Source organism: Mastigoproctus giganteus, chromosome 8 (assembly GCF_048544385.1).
Source record: "Mastigoproctus giganteus isolate SK-2022 chromosome 8, ASM4854438v1, whole genome shotgun sequence".
Taxonomy (NCBI): domain Eukaryota; kingdom Metazoa; phylum Arthropoda; class Arachnida; order Uropygi; family Thelyphonidae; genus Mastigoproctus; species Mastigoproctus giganteus.
The window spans coordinates 70,574,152-70,594,878 of NC_143582.1; the positions used below are offsets into that span (position 1 = coordinate 70,574,152).

General features: G+C 37.7%; 1 protein-coding gene across 1 annotated transcript in view; it reads right to left on the reverse strand.

Moving 5' to 3' along the window:
- Nucleotides 1-10,815: 10,815 nt before the first annotated feature.
- The window catches only part of LOC150081616 (SPARC-like), a 111,928-nt gene continuing 102,016 nt past the window's right edge, over nucleotides 10,816-20,727 (reverse strand). Inside the window, exons 7-8 of the mRNA XM_090379471.1 lie at nucleotides 18,956-19,104; nucleotides 10,816-11,197 (exon numbers count right to left, since the gene is read on the reverse strand). Of these exons, the coding sequence (XP_090235597.1) occupies nucleotides 11,151-11,197; nucleotides 18,956-19,104 (196 nt within the window). The 3' untranslated portion in view covers nucleotides 10,816-11,150. The remainder of the gene's footprint in view (nucleotides 11,198-18,955; nucleotides 19,105-20,727) is intronic.

The window sequence follows — 20,727 nt, forward strand, 5'->3', positions numbered from 1 at the left end:
ATCAGGCTGATCCGTGACCACCCGTCTTGTCGAAGCAGGGGCCAAAGTGGTGTATTAAGACTGGTCCCCTCAACCACCAGGATGTCCCTTTCAGTTTCCACAGGTCGTGGTGCATGGCTGCACATGCCAGATTCCATTGATGTAACCCTGGAACCAAGGTATGGGCATTAGATCCCAGTGATAATAAATCTGGAAGGCCAGCATCACTGGGCGGTCCCCTCACCATGTACAGGTGTCGACGTCAAGGGGTCCAGGTACCGGCCAAATAAAAGACATTTATTTCTCATTGATCCATCTTCGAATATAGATGTGATGTCAGAAAAGAGCAAAATGAAAATTTTAAATTTAGAAATGTGAGCAGAAGTTATAGAAGATGCAGCAAAGGGTTTACCACGAAGACGGTTGGCATAAAAGTATAATTGTGGTAACCTGCATATTCAAAACATTTTACAAGAAAAGACAATATTAAAGAATAGTAGATTCGGAATGCAAATATTCAATGCAAAACATATCATCCATCTCAAAATATTAATATGTTAACACATGGCTGGTTTGATGAAAAAAAGAGATTTTCTGTTAGCAATGGATGGCTTAGAAAATTTTGTAACAGAAATAACATTTAGCAGATGAGAATACAGCAGAGCCAGTGGAAGCAGTAACTAATCGAACTCCCTCTTCAGCAAGTACATACAGAAATGCAAATATGCATAAATCGTTAGAAATAGAATAAATCATACCAAATATGCTGTATGTGATCAGATGACTGGGAGAGTGCGTACATGAGCGTGAGTGCTCATGAATGCACTGGATTTTGCATTCACCATCTTTAATCCAACAATTTGAAATGAAAGGCATCTAACATATATGAAACTGACCTCTTTTATTAAGCATTAATCAAGTAAATCATTAGTGTAATCTAAAGAATGTTCTAATTCTTTCGGTTATAAAAAAGAAAAACAGTGACAATTTTACTGTGTAAATTCATCAGGAAAAAAAAAACCATTGATAATTAATACTATGCTAACAACAAGATGTTTTAAAAACATGAATATGGCATTCATAAGTGTTGATTGGTATGTCAATTAAAAAAAAAAATTGGAAGATTTTACTATTATTAGATAATCCTCCATGTCACCCCCAAAAATTTGAATTTAAGTAATATCAATTATTATTTCTTTCTGCTAATACTTCAAGTACACTGGACCACTGGATCATTCAAATTACTTTATCACCTACTTATTTTCTTACATTAGTAGCAAATATGAACAGTATAAAATGTGGAAAAATTAATTTAAAAAATATCACAGCAGATGTTACTGAGTACATAAATTTGGCCTGGAATAGAGTTATCAAAAATACCATACAAAAGTGTTTCAATAAATGTCGAATTAACTGTGATACCGAGGGAGATATTATAACTGATTTTATTGAATTAGAAAAAGGAATTGTGAAACTTGGGCAGTATATAAATGTAAACATTGATATGAAAAATCAGACATATGAAAACTGTGAACTTTATGATTCTACTAGGAACATTGGCAACAAAGCCAATTTATGTGAAAATATAAATACAAATGATGAATTGGATGTTGAAGAAATTAAAATTCCAATAGAAAAAAGCTTAAATATTGTTTCAGAACTTAAAATTTTACCCCACCATTCAGGTAATAATAAAATATTTAAGGGCAAAGGCCTCATGCTACGAGGTAGAATGACTAACATATAGGTTATGTGCAAAAGCATCATTTTAACTTAGCCATCTACTAAAGTAGTAAAATTAATTAATTAAATTGGCATCGTTTTGGTTATATCTCATATTGGGAATACCTTCACAACGAGTTGCCATGGTATTGTACTACCATGAATAAGTATCACATCAGCAGTGGAGACTACTGTTACTTATTCACGGCAGATACCACCACCCAGACGGCACCGTTTCAAAGCTTGTCAGCTTCTCCTTTGTCCTTAAATATTTTATAGTCTATATCACTACACACCATCAGGCATCTCTCATTGTGAAATTATACTTCATAACTGAGTTGTCACTATTGCCCAGGTGCAACACCAGGGTACCTGCCCACTGAGGAGAAGCCAACAAGGTTTGAAAAAAGTGCAGTCTGGGTGGTGGCATCTGCCAAGAATAAGTAACAGTAGTCTTCTCCACTGGTGAAGTATTACTTATTCGAGGCAGTACAATACCGTGGCAATTCGTTGTGAAGGTATTCACAATATGAGATATAACCAAAACAATGCCAATTTAATTAATTAAACTACTTTTGTAGATGATTACGTTAAAATGCTGCTTTTGCACTAACTTATATGTGATGAACAATTAATCGAAATTATTTTAGAAAAGGAAATAATTCAACAAAAAACAAAAATATTATTATTATTAGCCATATGGTGCAAGGAAGCCTGAGGGTTATGTTGCACCAGCCAAAAAAAATTCCCCAGTTACCCTGAAAAAGAGAAAGAGAGAGAGTTAGAAATAGAGAGGTATCACCAAGAAAGAGAAGAATGATGACATTATCTGTTTAGTTTTTAAGATTTTTTTATAATTAAAGTAAATAATTAAATAATTTATTTTGAAATAAAATAAGACATTTCTATTGTCCTATTAAAATTTTCATTATACTGATATGACATATTTCTACAAGGTGGACTGCCTGTATAAAAGACCAAATATGTATTGAGAGATGTTTCACTGCACTTTCTTGATTTGTTTTATTAAGTCAGTTTAAAATTATATCAACTTTAATACAGGCTGGCCTTGATTATAATGCAATTAATCATCCGGCAAGCACATCACGCAAAATGGAAATGCATTAATTGAATATAATAAATAGGAAAAACTATAATTGGTCCGTGACCTTCACGGAATATCCATAAAGAATTTTAAAAGTACTTTTTGAATACCTAACTGTATACCATGTAAATGATAATGAAATTAATTATATAATTAAATGTTTATTGCTTAAAATACACAAAAAAGAAACTGTTTCTAGAACAGTGTTGCCTTTCTTTTTTTCGTCAATTTTCTGATAACCAACAACAATCTTCTCTAGACCTTGGTGAAATAAATATCACAGAGAACCTCATACCTTTTGTTTTAAGTTCTCTGTGATACAAAAGATTTCATCTAGTTCTTTTACCGCTATCTCCTTTGTGGTAACATTTTCATCTGGCTCATTTAAAAATTAAATTTTTTTTTGCATTTAAAAATTAGAATTTTTAAATGCAAGTCTGCACGTGACTAAATTAGTGGGAGACAAGTAACATGTCTGCTTCCGATGGTTGATGAAACACTGAGGCAGGCAGCGGGCAAACACTTATTTATTGACTATCTAACACGCAGTCAGCTTAGCATTCAAATATTTTTCAACTATCACAAAAAAAAAAAAAAAAAAAAATTCGTGTTAAATGGAAATTTGCATCGTGTAAAGTGGTATAATTTTTTTAAATTAATGGGAATTGAAAAACGCATTAATCGAACTCACATTATGCGAGGCCTGGCAACTTCCAATACCTATTTCATTAGGTAAAATTTAATTAATTGCAGTGCATTTTTATTCATGATAAATATTTAATTAATAGATATCAGAGCTGCAATAGCTCGATATGTTCTAGCATTAGCATTAGTAGAGGCATATGATGTAAGAAAGCAAGCTTATGCAGCATCAGGCAAAAAAAAAAAAAAAACTTCCACTTCATCCCTCCATTCGTTTGAAATACCTGTCCAGTTGAGCCTTAAATTTATCAACTTCCACAACAAGGGATGGAAGTCTGTTCCACAAACCAACAACCCGCTGGCTAAAGGCAAATTTCCACACATTTATCCTACATCTGTCTTTCTCAATTTGATTTTATGCCCTCTCAGGTGATTATTCTGAGCAAGAGGCGAATCCCATCAACATTGAGCATGCTCAAACCATTCAAGGCTTTATACACCTCTATCAGATCACCTCGCCAGTGCCTAGTCTCCAGACACTGTAATTTGCAAAACTTAAGCCTTTCTTCGTAAGAGCACCCCTTTGTTCCATTCACTAATCTTGTTGCCCTTCTCTGTACTCGTTCCAGCAGCTCTACATCCTTCTTGAAATGAGGCCTCCAGACCTGTATACAGTACTCTAGGTGTGGCCTGACCATTGCCTTGTACAATGGAATAATCACCTCCTTATCCCTGCTGGAAAAATTCCTGTATATCATTGACAATACTCCATGAGCTACTCTTGCAGCCCGTCTGCACTGCTCAGAGAACTTCATATCTGCCTGCACAATCACCCCCAAGTCCCTTTCATTCTCTACCACTGTCAGTGTAGTACCACAGAGTTGATACGTTGCTCTGGGGTTGCTGTTTCCCATGTGTAGTACTTTACATTTGTCAATGTTAAACTTCATTTGCCACCTCTCAGCCCATCTGCTCAACCTTTCCAGATCCTGTTGCAGCAGTGTAGTGTCAGTAGTGTCCTTGACAACCCTGCCAACCTTTGTATCATCTGCAAACTTGGACATTAAGCTTGATATACCATCATCAATATCATTTATAAATACAGAAAACAATAATGGACCCAACACTGAGCCCTGAGGGACTCCACTAATAACATTATTCCACGATGAGCAGGGTCCATTGATTACCACTCTCTGTCTTCTCCCACTCAACCACCCCTTTATCCATAGCAGCAATTTGCCTCCAATGTCACACTGCTCCAATTTGTGCAGCAGTCTTCCATGTGCAACAGTATCAAAAGCCTTTCTAAGATTCAAGTATATAATATCAAAGTTATTCCCTGCATCTAGTTCTTTTGTGACTGCATCATAGTATCCAATCAAGTTGGTCAGGCAAGACTTCCCCTTAACAAAACCATGCTGTGTCTGAGCTATAACTGAAGTCTTGTCTAAAGGATCCTGCAGTGCTTCTTTAACCAGTGCCTCCATTAATTTTCCTGGAACAGAAGTTAAGCTCACAGGTCTATAGTTACTTGTGTCAGCCTTTGATCCTCCTTTGTGAATTGGGGTCACATTTGCACATTTCCAGTCTATGGGTACCTCCCCTGAGTCCAAGGAAGCTCTCATAATTATGGCTAAGGGTTTGCTTACTTCCCTTGCTGCCTCCTTTAATATAACTGGATAGATCCCATCCACCCCGGGTGCCTTCCTTGTGTTTATCTTCAACAGTTTCTCCTCCACTTTACTCCCAGTTATTTCAAGATTCTGTAGCTTACTGCTAGAGTTGAATACACCTCTGGCATTCCCCTTGCTGAATAACTCCTCATGTGCGAATGTCGATGCAAAATATTCATTTAGTTTGTTAGCTACCTGAGCAGGATCATCAACAGTTGACCCATCAATATCAAGTGGACCAATCTGATTCATCCCCTTCCTTCTAGAGTTTACATAAGTAAAGAACTCTTTGCTATTTTTCTTTGCATCCCTTGCCAAGGATTTCTCGTAATCTGCCTTCGCCTGCCTAACCTCCTTTGTAACTTGGTTGCATATCAACTTGTATCTATCATAGGCTTCTGTGTCATGTGTTAATTTGTAAGTATCCCATGCATTTTTCTTCTCTGCCATATGCCTCATTAGTTCATCTGACATCCATTTTGGCCTAAACCTTGAACAATATTTCTTAGTTGGTATGTAAAGCCTAATAGCTTCCAAGATACGTTCTTTGAATGCTTCCCATTTTGAATTTGCTGTTGGTAACATCATCAGTTGGTCCCACTGTATAGAATTTAAATACTGTCTCAGTCCATCGTAGTCGCCTTTACGGAAGCAATAACCCTTCCCTTTACCCCTAATGGTAGTTACCTCTTTCAGTAAATCCCACTTCAGCACACTGTGATCACTACCACCTAGTGGTTCATTTATCTGCAGATTCTTAATGCATGAAGAATCACTGCTGATAATCAAATCAAGAGTATTACTCCCTCTAGTTGCCTCCTGAACATGCTGATGTAGAAAACAATCATCCAATAAATCCACAAAAGCCCTGCTAGTGTGTGAGTAACCAGTCCCAAAATTCCAGTCAATATCTGGGAAATTAAAATCTCCCATTATAAGACTCTCTGATTTACCGGCCCACTCTATTTCCCTGTACAGTTCCTTATTATACTCATCAGAGTCATTAGGCCTATAGCACACTCCTACTCTCAATTTTGATCTCCCAATGCTTATGTCACACCAAACTGACTCAACACTGCACTGTCCAGCGATGTCGACTGGCTTCACTTCCTTGGTTTTTATGTGTTAAGAGAAAACACCACGTCTCTGATATCCCAACAATATCTGCCTTTGATGTTTTGAGCAATACCTCAAATTCATCAAATTTATTTACTAAACTCCTAGCATTGGTGTACACGCAAGTATACCTGCACCTGTTTCTATTCTTAGCTACCGTAACACAACCCATGTGTTTATTTGTACCGCAATGGCTCCCAGCAGTCTCTGAAATACCATGCATCTTGTTTTTCAGGCTTCTGCTCATTCTAATAGAAGCAGTGCAAGAATCTCTTTCACCTCTGCCAGTGGCTACTGTCAATGTATTGGTCTTTGTCTCCCCCCAAGCTAGCAGTTTTCCGACCCACCTAACACTGCCTCGATAGCATCAGCAAATATTCTTGCACCCTTTCTATTTAAGTGTATCCCATCCCTGTAGAAGCAATCTCTCCTGTTAACAAGTACAGTCCAGGCTGAAAAAAATTCTACCCCTTGAGCCTTGCACAATCTTTCCAGGGCCGAATTGATCGACAAGGCTCTCATCATATACTCCCTCCTATCGTGTCTGGGCAGAATTGCAGACACTTTCAAATTCAACCCTAATTCTCGGCTTTTGTTCAACAGTGACCTGTACTTGTTAAGTAATTCTGCCGGTCTCCTACTCTTAATATTATTAGTGCCAACGTGTACAACTATAACACCTTTTGTGCCCTTAAAAGATGATATTCGCTCTACAACGTCATCAACCTTTGCCCCTGGCAGACATACCCTGGTCCTGTTCCACCTATCTTTTTTACAAAGCATGTTCCCCGTTTCCCTGACAATAGAGTCACCAACAACTACTAGTTCCTTCGGGACCAGTGCATTCTGCCTTGGGGGTTGTCTCTGTGTCACGCGATGCCCAAGTGCAAGCTCTGGCGTTGATGTGGGCAGCTGAGAGCTTGATGGGCCCTCAATTTAGTTTCTTCGAGGGCATCCACCCTGTCCTTCAAGCTCTCATATAGGCCCACAAGAACGCCGAGTTGTTGCCTGATATCGATACACTCCTTGCATCGCGCACACACAAAGACATCCCCCTTGGCAGTATCATGTCCCGTACCCGATTGCTCTGCAAACATCAAGCAAACAGTGCATTTTATAAGGCTGTGAGTCAGAGGACAACTGCCCCCCTCAGTTCTGCTCTGAGCCACAGCGCTTCCATTAGCTTGAGCCTTTTGCTTTGCTGCTCTGGTCTGAGTCATGATTCTATTAATTTATTAATTAATTATAATTAATTATGTTAAATATAATTAATTATATTACGTTTGTAATCTAAGTCGTTATATGTATTTATTTAAACGTACAATTTAACTGCTAACGAAGTTCAACTAACGCTATCTAGTACGGCATACAACTATCGTATCACAATGGCGGGAAAATTACGAACGCTAGCGGAGTTGAAACACGTGGAAACCTTTACCGATACTTTTATGCAATTACAAGGCCGAGTAAAGAATAAATACACCAAGTTAATCAGAAAATCACAAAATAATGTTATACTACTAAATTTAAATCAAAAGTTTTAGAAAAACAATAATTTCAAATCAATAAATAAGAAAAATCCACTTTGCGGCTTGGAACACGACCGTCTCTAGTAGCCTCGTCAGCAGACTGCTTCTTTGTAAGAGAGCAACCCTTTGTTCCATTCACTAATCGTGTAGCCCTTCTCTGTACTCGTTCCAGCAGCTCTACATCCTTGAAATGAGACCTCCAGACCTGTATACAGTACTCAAGGTGTGGCCTGACCGTTGCCGTATACAAGGAAATAATCACCTCCTTATCCCTGCTAGAAAAATTCCTATATATCATTGACAATACACCATGACCTACTCTTGTAGCCCATCTGCACTGCTCAGAGAACTTCATATCTGCCTGCATAATCATCCCCAGGTCCCTTTCATTCTCTACCACTGTCAGTGTAGTAGCATAGAGTTGATACGTTGCTCTGAGGTTGCTGTTTCCCATATGTAACACTTTACATTTGTCAATGTTAAACTTCATTTGCCACCTCTCAGCCCGTCTGGCTCAATCTTTCCAGATCCTGTTGCAGCAGCATAGTGTCAGTAGTGTTCTTGACAACTCTGCCAACCATTGCACTGTCTGGAAACTTGGACATTAAGCTTGATATACCATCATCAATATCATTTATAAATACAGAAAACAATAATGGACCCAACACTGAACCCTGAGGGACTCCACTAATAACATTAGTCCACAATGAGCAGTGTCCATTGATTACCACTCTGTCTTCTCCACCAAAACCACCCCTTTATCCATAGCAGCAATTTGCCTCCAATGCCACACTGCTCCAATTTGTGCAGCAGTCTTCCATGTGCAACAGTATCAAAAGCCTTTCTAAGATCCAATTAAATAATATCAAAGTTATTCCCTGCATCCAGCTCTTTTGTGACTGCATCATAGTATCCAATCAAATTGGTCAGGCAAGACTTCCCCTTAACAAAACCATGCTGTGTCCAAGCTATAACTGAAGTCTTGTCTAGATGATCCTGCAGTGCTTCTTTAACCAGTGCCTCCATTAATTTTCCGGGAACAGAAGTTAAACTCACAGGTCTATAATTACTTTTGTCAGCCTTTGATCCTCCTTTGTGAATTGGGGTCACATTTGCACATCTCCAGTCCATGGGTACCTCTCCCATGAGTCAAAGGAAGCTCTCATAATTATGGGAAGGGTTTGCTTACTTCCTTTGCTGCCTCCTTTAATATAACTGGATAGATCCCATCCACTCCAGGTGCCTTAGTTATTACAAGATTATCTAGTTTACTGCCAGAGTTGAATACACTTCTGGCATTCCCCTTGCTGAATAACTCGTGTGTGAATATCGATGCAAAATATTCATTTAGTTTGTTAGCTACCTGAGCAGGATCATCAACAGTTGACCCATCGATATCAATTGGACCAATCTGATTCATCCCCTTCCTTCTAGAGTTTACATAAGTAAAGAACTCTTTGCATCCCTTGCCAAAGACTTCTCGTAATCGGCCTTCGCCTGCTTAACCCCCTTTGTAACTTGGTTACAGATCAACTTGTATTTATCATAGGCTTCTGTGTCAGGTGTTAATTTGTATGTATCCAATGCATTTTTCTTCTCTGCTATATGTCTCATTAGTTCATCTGACATCCATTTAGGCCTAACCTTGAACAATATTTCTTAGTTGGTATGTAAAGCCTAGTAGCTTCCAAGATAAGTTCTTTGAATGCATCCCATTTTGAATTTGCTGTTGGTAACTTCATCAGTTTGTCCCACTGTATAGAATTTAAATACTGTCTCAGTTCATCGCAGTTACCTTTACGAAAGCAATAACCCTTCCCTTTACCCCTAATGGTAGTTACCTCTTTGAGTAAATCCCACTTCAGCACACTGTGATCACTTCCACCTAGTGGTAAATTTGTATACCAAACTCCTAGCATTGGTGTATACGCAAGTATACATGCACCTGTTCTTTTTCTTAGCTACCCTAACACACCCCATGTGTTTATTTGAACCGCAATGACTCCCAGCAGTCTCTGAAATATCCTGCATCTTGTTTTCCAGGCTGTGGCTCATTCGAATAGAAGCAGTGCAAGAATTACTTTCACCTGTGCCAGTGGCTACTGTTAATCTATTAGTCCTTGTATCCCCCCCAAGCGAGCAGTTTTCCAACCCACCTAACACTGCCTCGATAGCATCAGCAAATATTCTTGCACCCTTTCTATTTAAGTGTATCCCATCCCTGTAGAAGTATTTCCTTCTGTTAACAAGTACAGACTAGGCTGAAAAAAATTCTACCCCTTGAGCCTTGCACAATATTTCCAGGGCCGAATTGATCGCCAAAGCTCTCATCATATACACCCTCCTATCGTGTCTGGGCAGAATTGCAGACACTTTCAAATTCAACCCTAATTTACGGCTTTTTTTCAACAGTGACCTGTACTTGTTAAGTAATGCTGCCGTCTCCTACTTTAATATCATTAGTGCCAACGTGTACAACTATATCAGCTTTTGTGCCCTTAAAAGATGATATCCGCTCTACAATGTCATCAACCTTTGCCCCTGGCAGACATACCCTGGTCCTGTTCCACCTTTCCTTTTTACAAAGCATGTTCCCCGTTTCCCTGACAATAGAGTTATCAACAACTATTAGTTCCTATGGGATCAGTGTATTTTGCCTTGGGGGTTGCCGCTGTGTTGCGTGATGACAAAGTGCAAGCTCTGGCATTGATGAGGTCAGCGGAGAGCTTGGTGGGCCTCACTTTAGATCCTTCGAGGGCATCCACCCTGTCCTTCAAGCTCTCATATAGGTCCATGACAACGCTGAGTTGTCGCCTGATTTCGTTACACTCCTTGCATCGCACACACACAAAGACATCCCCCATGGCAATATCATGTCCCGTACCCGATTGCTCCACAAACATCATGCAAGCAGTGCATTTTAAAAGGCTGTGATTCAGAGGGCAAGAGTTTTTTTATTTTTTTATCTAATATCACAATAAATATGCATGCATACTTCTGTTTCTTCTTTCTCAAACCCCATTCCTCGTTTAATTCCAGATCAACTACACCTTTTTTAAACAAACTTTATTAAAATAACAATATGGCAGTGTTTTAGGGAGGCACAACCCAAGGCACAACATGACCACTACCACTACAAAACATATCTGAATAAGACTTTCCATATAATCAACTAAAAAATAACATTCCCTCAATAGCAACACTTTAACTAAAAGTATACAATGTAAAATAAGTATAAGAAAAGCTGGAATGTGTTTAGTTTCACGATGTCACATTTCTTTCACAACCAATTAAGTAGTCAGCAGAAATAAAAAAGGGCGATTGTAAGGAACTCTAAAAATAAAATAAATGTTGCTGCATCCTAATTGTTGTCCTTCCTTCATGTCAGCCTTGCCTTTCAACAAGATAAGCACATTTATCTTCAATTTCATCTGTAAAAGTTACATAAAATTAATAAAATAACAGCTTTCATATAAAAATTTCTAGACAAAAATATACATATTTCAGAATGGATGGAAATGCATCATTTTAGGAAACAAACACAAATCAAAGTGAACAAACTAAGTTGGTAAGAGGAAGTTACAAACACACAAGTGGAGTACATTTCTGATATTCTGTGATGATTATGTCTCAATTTCTTGCTTGGAAAGTACTCAATATTTACATTTTACAATTTGAGTAGTTTAGCTATTATATACTCTTTATAAAATACCAAAAACAAATATAAAAATTTTGACCAAACAAGGTATTTTCTTTGTGGATAATCTGTGGCACTGTTTTCAAACTGATGGTGACAATGGTTTAATTGTACAAAATAAAATCGACAAGATGAGGTAACCGTACAAGTACTTTAATTTCGGGCATATTTGATTTTCCTTAAATTTTGTTTTGCAATTATTTATGTAGCAGTCTGAATACTGCTAGGAAACTCAATTAGCTCAACTTATATTAGTTGAGCTAATATTCATTGGATAAGTCTTAATTCTCAGTTAGTCATTAAATTTTGTAAATGATTTTTTTATGTACGTTCTGTAAACTCAATTTAACGAATATAAACTTATAATCTTCATCACTGAGCTGAATGACATCTTTTATGTGCTTGCACACACAGAATGAGCTTTTGCAGTACATAATTACTAAAAGTACCGTATTAAATCATCCATCATTAAATATATACAGAGTAGCCTTTTCCTTCAGTGCAGTATGCTGATTTTCTTTTCCTTGTAGTATATTAAGGGTGTGAAATAGAGTTCCTATTTCCAACCACCTTCATTGAATAAACTTTTTTCCATTTTCTGGGATAACAGAATGAAATGAAATGAAATAATGAGTCGTCATCATCTACTCCATTAAGTGTATTTACTCCGACAGAACTAACATAAAGGAACGAGTTATCCTCAACTCAAAGAATATTTAGCAGTAGTTTCCTTATAATTTAGTAAGTTTCAATTACATATATTATCGAAGGTAAAAGAATATACACTGAGCAGCCACTCTATCAGGCACACTTACCCCTCTTTTTTTTTTTTTTTTTGAAATGGAACACTCCTTCAGTAACAACATCACATGTTCTTACCATGTGTTAAAAAGCAAATGAGCAGAATATGCAGGGATGTTCTTGTATTAAATTCAGTGTAAGAATGGGTAAGAATAAAGATTTATATGGGTTTAAACATGCTCTAGTAGTTCATGATAAGCATATTAGTATGAGTAACTTGGAAACTGTGACCTTGCTGGAGTTTTCACATGTGACTGTCCCATGCGGAGATGGGGGAAACTGCTAGTGCTGTCAGACAATACACTTGTCCCATGTGTATCAAGATTAGTTCACTAACCAAATAACATCCAGCCAATGAAGTCTCACAATACACGTGTAAGATAACAGAAAAGCTAGTCAGTCAAATCTCCACATATGTGTCATGAATGGGGTATCACAGAAGATGACCAAACTGGGTTCCACTTCTGTCAGCAAAAAACAAGGTGAGGTTACAGTGGGCTGTAATACATAAAAACTGGAAAAATATTGATTTCCAGTTCTTACTGTTCTTCCACACTGACGGGAGGGCCAAAATATGGTAAAAATAGCATGAGTTCATGGACCCATCCTGTCAGATATTAACAATGCATACTGGTGATAATGGTGGGGGAAGTGTTTTTTGTGATACTCATTGTGCCTCTTGATAACAAGTACATCCCTACATGACTGCAGTGTATCCTGCAAAGAGGTTCTTCCTACATGATAATGTGCCCTGTCACAAGACCAGAACTGTGCAGAACTGGTTCCAGGAGAGACACAGTGAATTCAGCCTACTGCAGCAAAAAGCCTCTCCATTTACCAGATCTCAATCCATTTGAGATAAGGTGGAACAAGCTCTTCTGAGCAGAGATCTGCAGCCATCAAATTAGCAACAACCATGAGAAGCAATCACGTCTTCCTTATTTCCACTTTCAACACCTGAGTCCATGCCACAACAAATCTAGGCTGTTCTGAGGGTTAAAAGGAAACCCACTCAATATTAGGTTATTGTTGTTGTTGTTATTTAGTTTTTAGGAGCATTAGCAACTAAGGCCATATTGCTCCGGGGATATGCGGTGGTCATTCCCTGACCTTTCCGCATCCTCCATATTTGGTGGCTCACAGGCTCGAACCCGGTCTAATCAAGAAGCGCTCGATATTAGGTAGGTGTAGCCAATGAAATGGCCACTCAGTGTAGATGAATCAAATAAGGTTAGACATATTGTGGTTGCTAGAAATAAATTTGCTCAGAGGAAGTACAGATGCCTTGCAGGGGACAAATGACAATAACCTGGTGGCTTGCCATGGCTGCAGTCCTTCAACTGTAAAGGAAGAAAATTTATTTCAGTGTGCTAGATGCAGAGAGTGCAATGGTAAGTCAAAGGTTAGCGTACTAATGGATGAGAATGAGTGACAAGGTTCTCCAAATTATTCAATATTTGCCTGAAAATTTATTCAAATGAGGTAATTTTAGCATAGCACTGAGCTGGCGGAGAAACTGGGACTATAATAAAGACAGATGAAACAGAACTAAGGTATGTCTGCAAGGTATGAAAAGCAAATATTATTGTAAAACAAATAAAACAAGTAATTACAAGTAAAAGCAAGTATGAAAAGCAAATATTACTGACCAGTTGCCAGCATATTCACAATCAGGCTCAAGCACAGGGAACCCTTGTTCACAAACATTTTTGTCACAGTTCTTGAAAATACAGTTTTTTTCTATTTAAAGGCAAGATTAGATGACGTAGTTACTAAAAATGCTCCTAACAGAAGTGTGACTGTTCAATCAGAATTAAGGTTCCTATCTGTTTCGAAAAAGACATGAAAAGTTTTCGAAATATTTTGCTATGGAAGATACAGTATGCGTTTTTGCAAAGACATTATTGGACTTCTGAAAGAACTAGGTGTCATGCATAAAGTCAGATAAATGGCGTTTATTCATAGATGCCATAAAATTAAGTTTTAAGTTTAAAAGCAGTTTTGCTTCCTAAAGGTGGCAATGAATTTCCATCAGTTCCCGTGTTTCCTTCAGTTGGACTTAAAAGAAAGTCATGAAAGTATGTCTAAGGTTCTATATGCTATAAAATACCAGGATTATGGTTGGAACATATGCAGTGATTTTAAGGTTATTGGTTTGCAGGGGGGGGGGTTTCACAAAATGTTTTTTGTGTTTGTGGGACAGCCATGCGACAGAAGAACATGTGCAACAATAGGACAAGCAGGACGAGTTCATACCAGGACAACGTAATGCAAAATATATTCCTTATTTTCGTAGGACCCCAAATTAGGAAACACCTGAAAGATGATGTTTGAAACCCAGTTAAAAGAAGTTGAATTGGCAACTTGGGAATCATTTAAGACGGCAGTACATGTTTCTTTGGGTAACAGGAAATTTATTCGAGTGCTAAAAAACATGGGCTGTTGAATGTCGTTGAAAATTCATTTTCTTCATTCCCATCCCAAATTGTTCCCAGAAAATCTGGGAGATGTGAGTGATGAACAAAGGGAGCGGTTTCATCAAGATATTTTCACGATGGGAAAGCGATACCAATGTCACTGGGTTCCTGTAATCATGGGGGATTACTGCTGGTTCCTTGTGAGGGATAGTAAGCCAGGAATACAAGAGAAAATCCCTTAGTTGCAAACATTTTTAAGGACAATTACAGATATGCTGATTATATATTATTGAAATATAACTATTTTGCAATGGTTTTTTTCTGAAGTTAAATGAGTTATAGAAAACGTTAATTTTTTTTTAAAACTTGTATTACAAACTTGAATTATACGTATATATCCCTTTATTTTAACACTGAACATTGGTACATCTTTTGACATAGACGCGATGGAGACTTTTTATGGTGATTTTCAGAAACAGTTTGTTTATTTCCTCCATAATCACATATTTTCATTGCAGAGGTATGAAAAAAAAATTTTTTTTGTTGGCTAGTGTAAAGTAATTCTTTTCCCTTCACTGTGCATAATAATATAATATTAGTCAAATTTCTGTAATGCCCTTTATTATTTCCTCCTGGATTTTAATAAGTGAAATCACACACCTGATCAAGAGATCTGAGGATTTAATTAACAAGTACAAAGCAATGTTGAGAAAAAGTCACGAGTAGGACTGAAACGAAAGTATCTACAATTCTGCTCAGACATGATAGGAGCCTTGTCAATCAATTCAGCTCTGGGGAGATTGCAACACTCATGGTGTAGAATTTTTCTCAGCTTGTTAACAGAGAGAGACTGTTTTTACAGGGTTTTAGGTTTACATTTTTATTGCCATATTAGCAACAAAGGTGTTATGCACCAAGACAAGGTTACCTCATCAAAAGGTTAGGTTATATAAGTTTGATTTGATTTATATTTTACTGGCAATTGACCGTAACCTTTCAGAAAGGTTACCGTGTCAGTATATACATAAAAGTGTAAAATAGAATAAAAGCAGAATACATGGACTAAAAATACAAGGGCAGATCAATAAGTAATATACAGTTACTCGCATCTGCATGCATAAGCAAGAGGGAGAATTTCTGATGTACACTTATTGTACTACCAATCACCATTAACAACACCTAATATTATTTTTCTGGTGTTTTTAGATCTGAAGATATGGATGGATAAAATGACAGCCATTTCAAACAAACTGTGTGTGTGGGTGTGTGTGATTGAGTTCAAATTGGGTGAGCAGTCTATCCATCAAACTCCTGGCAATCTATGGGAACCAGACAAGTGACTACAGTAACGTCTATCGGTGGCTCAAACAATTTCAGGAAAGTGATTTTGGCATCAAGGACAAACCAAGAGCCGGAAGACCAATGTCTGTTACAAACAGTGAAAAACGAAGAACATTACTGACATTCAAAATGACAGGTGCATAACCAACAGACAAGTAACAGACGCTGCAAAAATGTCAGAGGGAAATGTTTTGACCATCATCAACAGACAGGGTACTCACATACCCATCATCACCTGCAAACAAGAAGCCAAAACTTTCCAAATCACTGACAAAACTTATAGCCATCTTCTAGAATCAAAATGGTATAATTTTTATCGATTTCAAATGGAACAACTATCAACAAAGAAAGATACTGCTTGTCGCTGGAAAAACTTAATCAAGCTCTGAAATTTGATTTGATTTCGGTTTTTATGGTGCAAAAGTGACTAAGACCATGATACGCCAAGTCCAAGCCAAAAGATCTGAACTGAGTTGGCAGAACATTAAGTTTAATCAGGATAGTGCAAGGATGCAAGGGGCTGCACACAGCACAGATGACATCATCAAAGACCACCCAGCAGAGGTGGAGCAAAATTCCTCACCCACCCCATCAGATTCAGAATGGTTTAACTGTTGATGACCCTGCTTAGGTTGCTGACTAACTGAATATGCATTTTGTATCTACATTCACACACCAGGGATTTTTTGGGGATGGGGATTACAAAAGCTTATCAAATTCAAACAGGAAACTGATGATTTTGTGATAACTGAGAGAAAAGTAGAAGAGAAATTATTGAAACTAAATGTAACAAAAAGGTATCTGGGATGGATAAACCTACCTAAATATATTAATGTAGGCTGTAAAAGAAGCTAGTCCTCTTTAACCATAATTATGAGAGCATCCCTGGGTATATTAATAATAATAATTCCAGATACACTTTACAGAAGTGTATTGCTGTAGTTTCCCCCCTTGGTTAATCAATAGCCACTGCATTTTATAGAAGTTTCAATTTTAGTTACTGTAGTTGTCTTTCAATGGTAGGCATGTTTGATGACTGACAGGAAATAGCAAGATTGTCTATATACATTTAAGTTTCCACCATAGCTGGAATGTCTTGAGTATGCTATTGGTATGTAATGCAAAAAGAGTTGCAATTAAAATCGATCCTTGAGGTGCCCCTTCTTCCAGCATGTGAATTGTGGCAAAGCATTCTGGAATTGTACTTGAAAAGTCCTGAGATGGAGAAAATTCTGAATAAAATCAAGGTTGAATTAAATCTTGGAGAATTCCATATCTCCAGGTGGTGTTAAATGCTTTATTAATTGCAAAACTCACTATTACCATATGTTGTTTTTTTTTAACAAAAGCATTTTGAGCATATACTTCGACTTTAGTAGTAGTGGCAAATGATGCAAAAAAGAAAGCTTATATAGTATAAGCCACACACACACACGCCGACCGGGCTAGCCGAGTGGGTAAAGTACCTGCCCGGCAACCCAAAGGTCGCGGGTTCGATTCCCGCCTCGGGCTTGGATCACTGTACTGCAAAAACCTTTGGAGGTGCAATATGGCCACAGAAGCCGATGCGCCAACAACTACCAAATCAAAAAAAAAAAAAAAAAAAAACACACACACACACACACACACACACACACACTTTATCCATCCTTACCCTTCAAGAATTTGTTCAAATGTTTAAATTCAATTCTTGAATTTATTCAAATCCTCCACTTCCAACAACAAATGGAAGCCTAATTCAACGATCAGCCACTTGCTGGCAGAAGGCAAACTTCTGCACATCTATCCGGCAACGATCTTTCCTCAATTTGAATTTATGCTCCCTCATGTGTATAGTCTCAGCAGGAGGAAGCATGCCATTCACATTCAGCTTACTCAATTCATTCAAGGCCTTAAGCTTCTCGATCAGATCATCCAGCAGGTGCCTCGTCTCCAGATGCTGCAATCTGCAGAACTGAAGCCTTTCTAGATAAAAGCACCCCTTTGTTCCCTTCACCATCTAGTTGCCCTTCTCTTTTTTTTTTTTAGTTTTTTTTTTTAGCACACACTACATTCTGGAATTCAGCTAAACATGACAATATCAAAAGTCTCAGGCAGCTAAGGATTACTTCTCATGAAGTTTTTTCATATTTCAATTACTGGAATATAAATTATGCTTTATATCTGTTACAAATCATATGCAAGAAAATTTGCAAGATTCACAGCACAAACAATTCAAAGCAATTATTTTTTGACAAAAATATAAATAAATAAATAAATTTTCTGTTTATACTCCGGCACGACAACCAAGTCAGTAGAGTTTACAATAAATCGTCAATACAAATATTTATCGTATTTAGTAGTCACGGGCTTGAACCCCGGTCCACTCAAGGAACGCGTGCTATGCACTCTCGCTCCTGACCACTGGGCTACGTCAGGCCTACCTCCTTACCCTCACTGATAAGAGATCACATTGGCTCTGTTGTTGGGAAGTACATAATGATTATTTTCTGATTTTTTACTCTGCAGTTCATAAAATTTGTTAAAACTGTCAAGAACGGTTTTCAATATCTAATTTTATATTTGTAATATCTATTTAATCTAATAATTATAATTTATCTGCTATGAAAATGTTTATTTTCCAATTTACGTGTTTAAAATCGCATGTAGTTATTATTATTAATGATTGTAATCATTATTTTTGTAATGCAACAAGCTGTAAGGTAAGTGCACAAAGTAATACTAATTCTGCACACTGAGGAAAAAAATTAGAGGCTACTATGACCATATGCTCACATTTTTAAAATGCATTATAAGCATAAGTAGACTCCTCCTCTGATCCCAAATAAAATGGCTTACTGTAACCCTTGTGGCCTGTGCTGTACAGGATACATTTTTTATGTATTACGCCCTACACAAACAAGTAATATTTAACTCATTTCCATTGTACTTACTTTCTTCTAGGCCCAAACACTTTCCCCATTCTAGTAGAGTAATCATATGATCATCATTTGCATCGCAATTGTCCAAGAAGGGTGCTATACAATGTTCCATTGCTATAAGTGGTGCCCTGATTGGAAATAGTTCATGTCTAGAAACAGCCCTAAAAATAACAAAAATAAATTAAACAATGTTCTCAAGGGAGAAAAATAAATAACAAGTGGAACAGAATGTTATTTTAATTATGTCGTCTTTAAATTCATAACAGGAGGAATAAACTACAATTTAAAAAAATGAGCAAAATATCATGCACATAAAATTTAATGCATATTATTCTATATGAGTTAAGCAATCAGGCTTGTTTAATCTGGCAAGTAATTAGACTGCACCTTGAAGTGCAGCACAAAAGTTTTTGTTCAAAGTTAATGATTTAAAATTTCACTGCTTTCCTAAATATAGACACTGTTTACTAGAGTAGTTTTTGAAATGCAATTTCTTTTCAGGGATTGTGTGAAAATCCCATCAGATACAGCATGACACGAGATCACAGGTGTTACTCCTCCCCCCCAATATATATACACTGTACAGTCAGAACATTGTGATCATCTACCTAATAGTGGGCATGTCCTCCCTCCTGCCACCACATGGCAAGGCATGGATTTTATAAGATCTCTGAATGCTGCAGAATGTATGTTGTACCAAGCCACCAGGATTTTGTCCCACAGATCTATGACAGCCTGTGGTGGAGGATCCAAACTCCAGATCTGTCAAGCCACGTAATCCCAGACACATATGGTGAAATCAGCAACCAAGGTGGCACCTAGAAGTAACTTTTGTGTTTGGTGAACCACTCTCGAACAATACTGGCAACATGGCAGGGCATATTATCCTACTGGAACACACACCTGTGCTACATCGAGGAAGACAATCACCACGAATGGGTGTACCTGATCAGCCACAATGGCCAGGTCATTTTTATCATTCAGAGTGTGGTTTTGGGGTATGAGGAGCTCTAAGAGATTCTGAGAAAAACATCCCTAAACCAAAAAACTGCCACTGCTTGCCTGTTCTTCTTGGATCAGGAAATTGGAGTGATTCCTCTCACAGTTTGTCACCATACCTCCAGGAGGGCATTTTGAATGCTTTAAATGAGTTTTCTTTTAAACAGTAGCTAAACACATAATTCAGTTGGAGGGGGGGGAGGGCAATAAAGGGAAACTCTTCAGAAAGAAGGTAGAAAGTCTGTCATTGCCATGGCTGCAATGCATGAGTGCAGCTTTGAAATCTTGGATTATCTCCCAATCACCACATCTAGCACCCATTTCCCCACCAACAGTGACAACACTGCTGCAGTAGATGCATTCCTGGAGGCACAAAATAAAACTTTCTTCATAGTTGGAATCAACACATTGGTGACAAAAGTGTACCGACTCCAAAGGTGACCATGTTGAAAAGTAACATTACCAGATTCCTCAAGTAAATCCTTCACCCTCAGGCCATGAACTTTTCAAATGCCTCTTGTATATCTCCTACCCAGTTGTGCTCTTATATAGTATGGTCCTTATATATATAATTTTATGTACCTTATTCACCTTCTTGATCTCATCTGCTACAACCCTCATACTGATTTCATTTATTTGCATAATCCTGATGTTTTTTTTTTTGTTTTGTTTTAGGAACATTAGCAACTAAGGCCATATTGCTCCGGGATATGCGGTGGTCATTCCCTGACCTTTCCGCATCCTCCGTATTTGGTGGTGACGGGCTCGAACCCCAGTCTAATCAA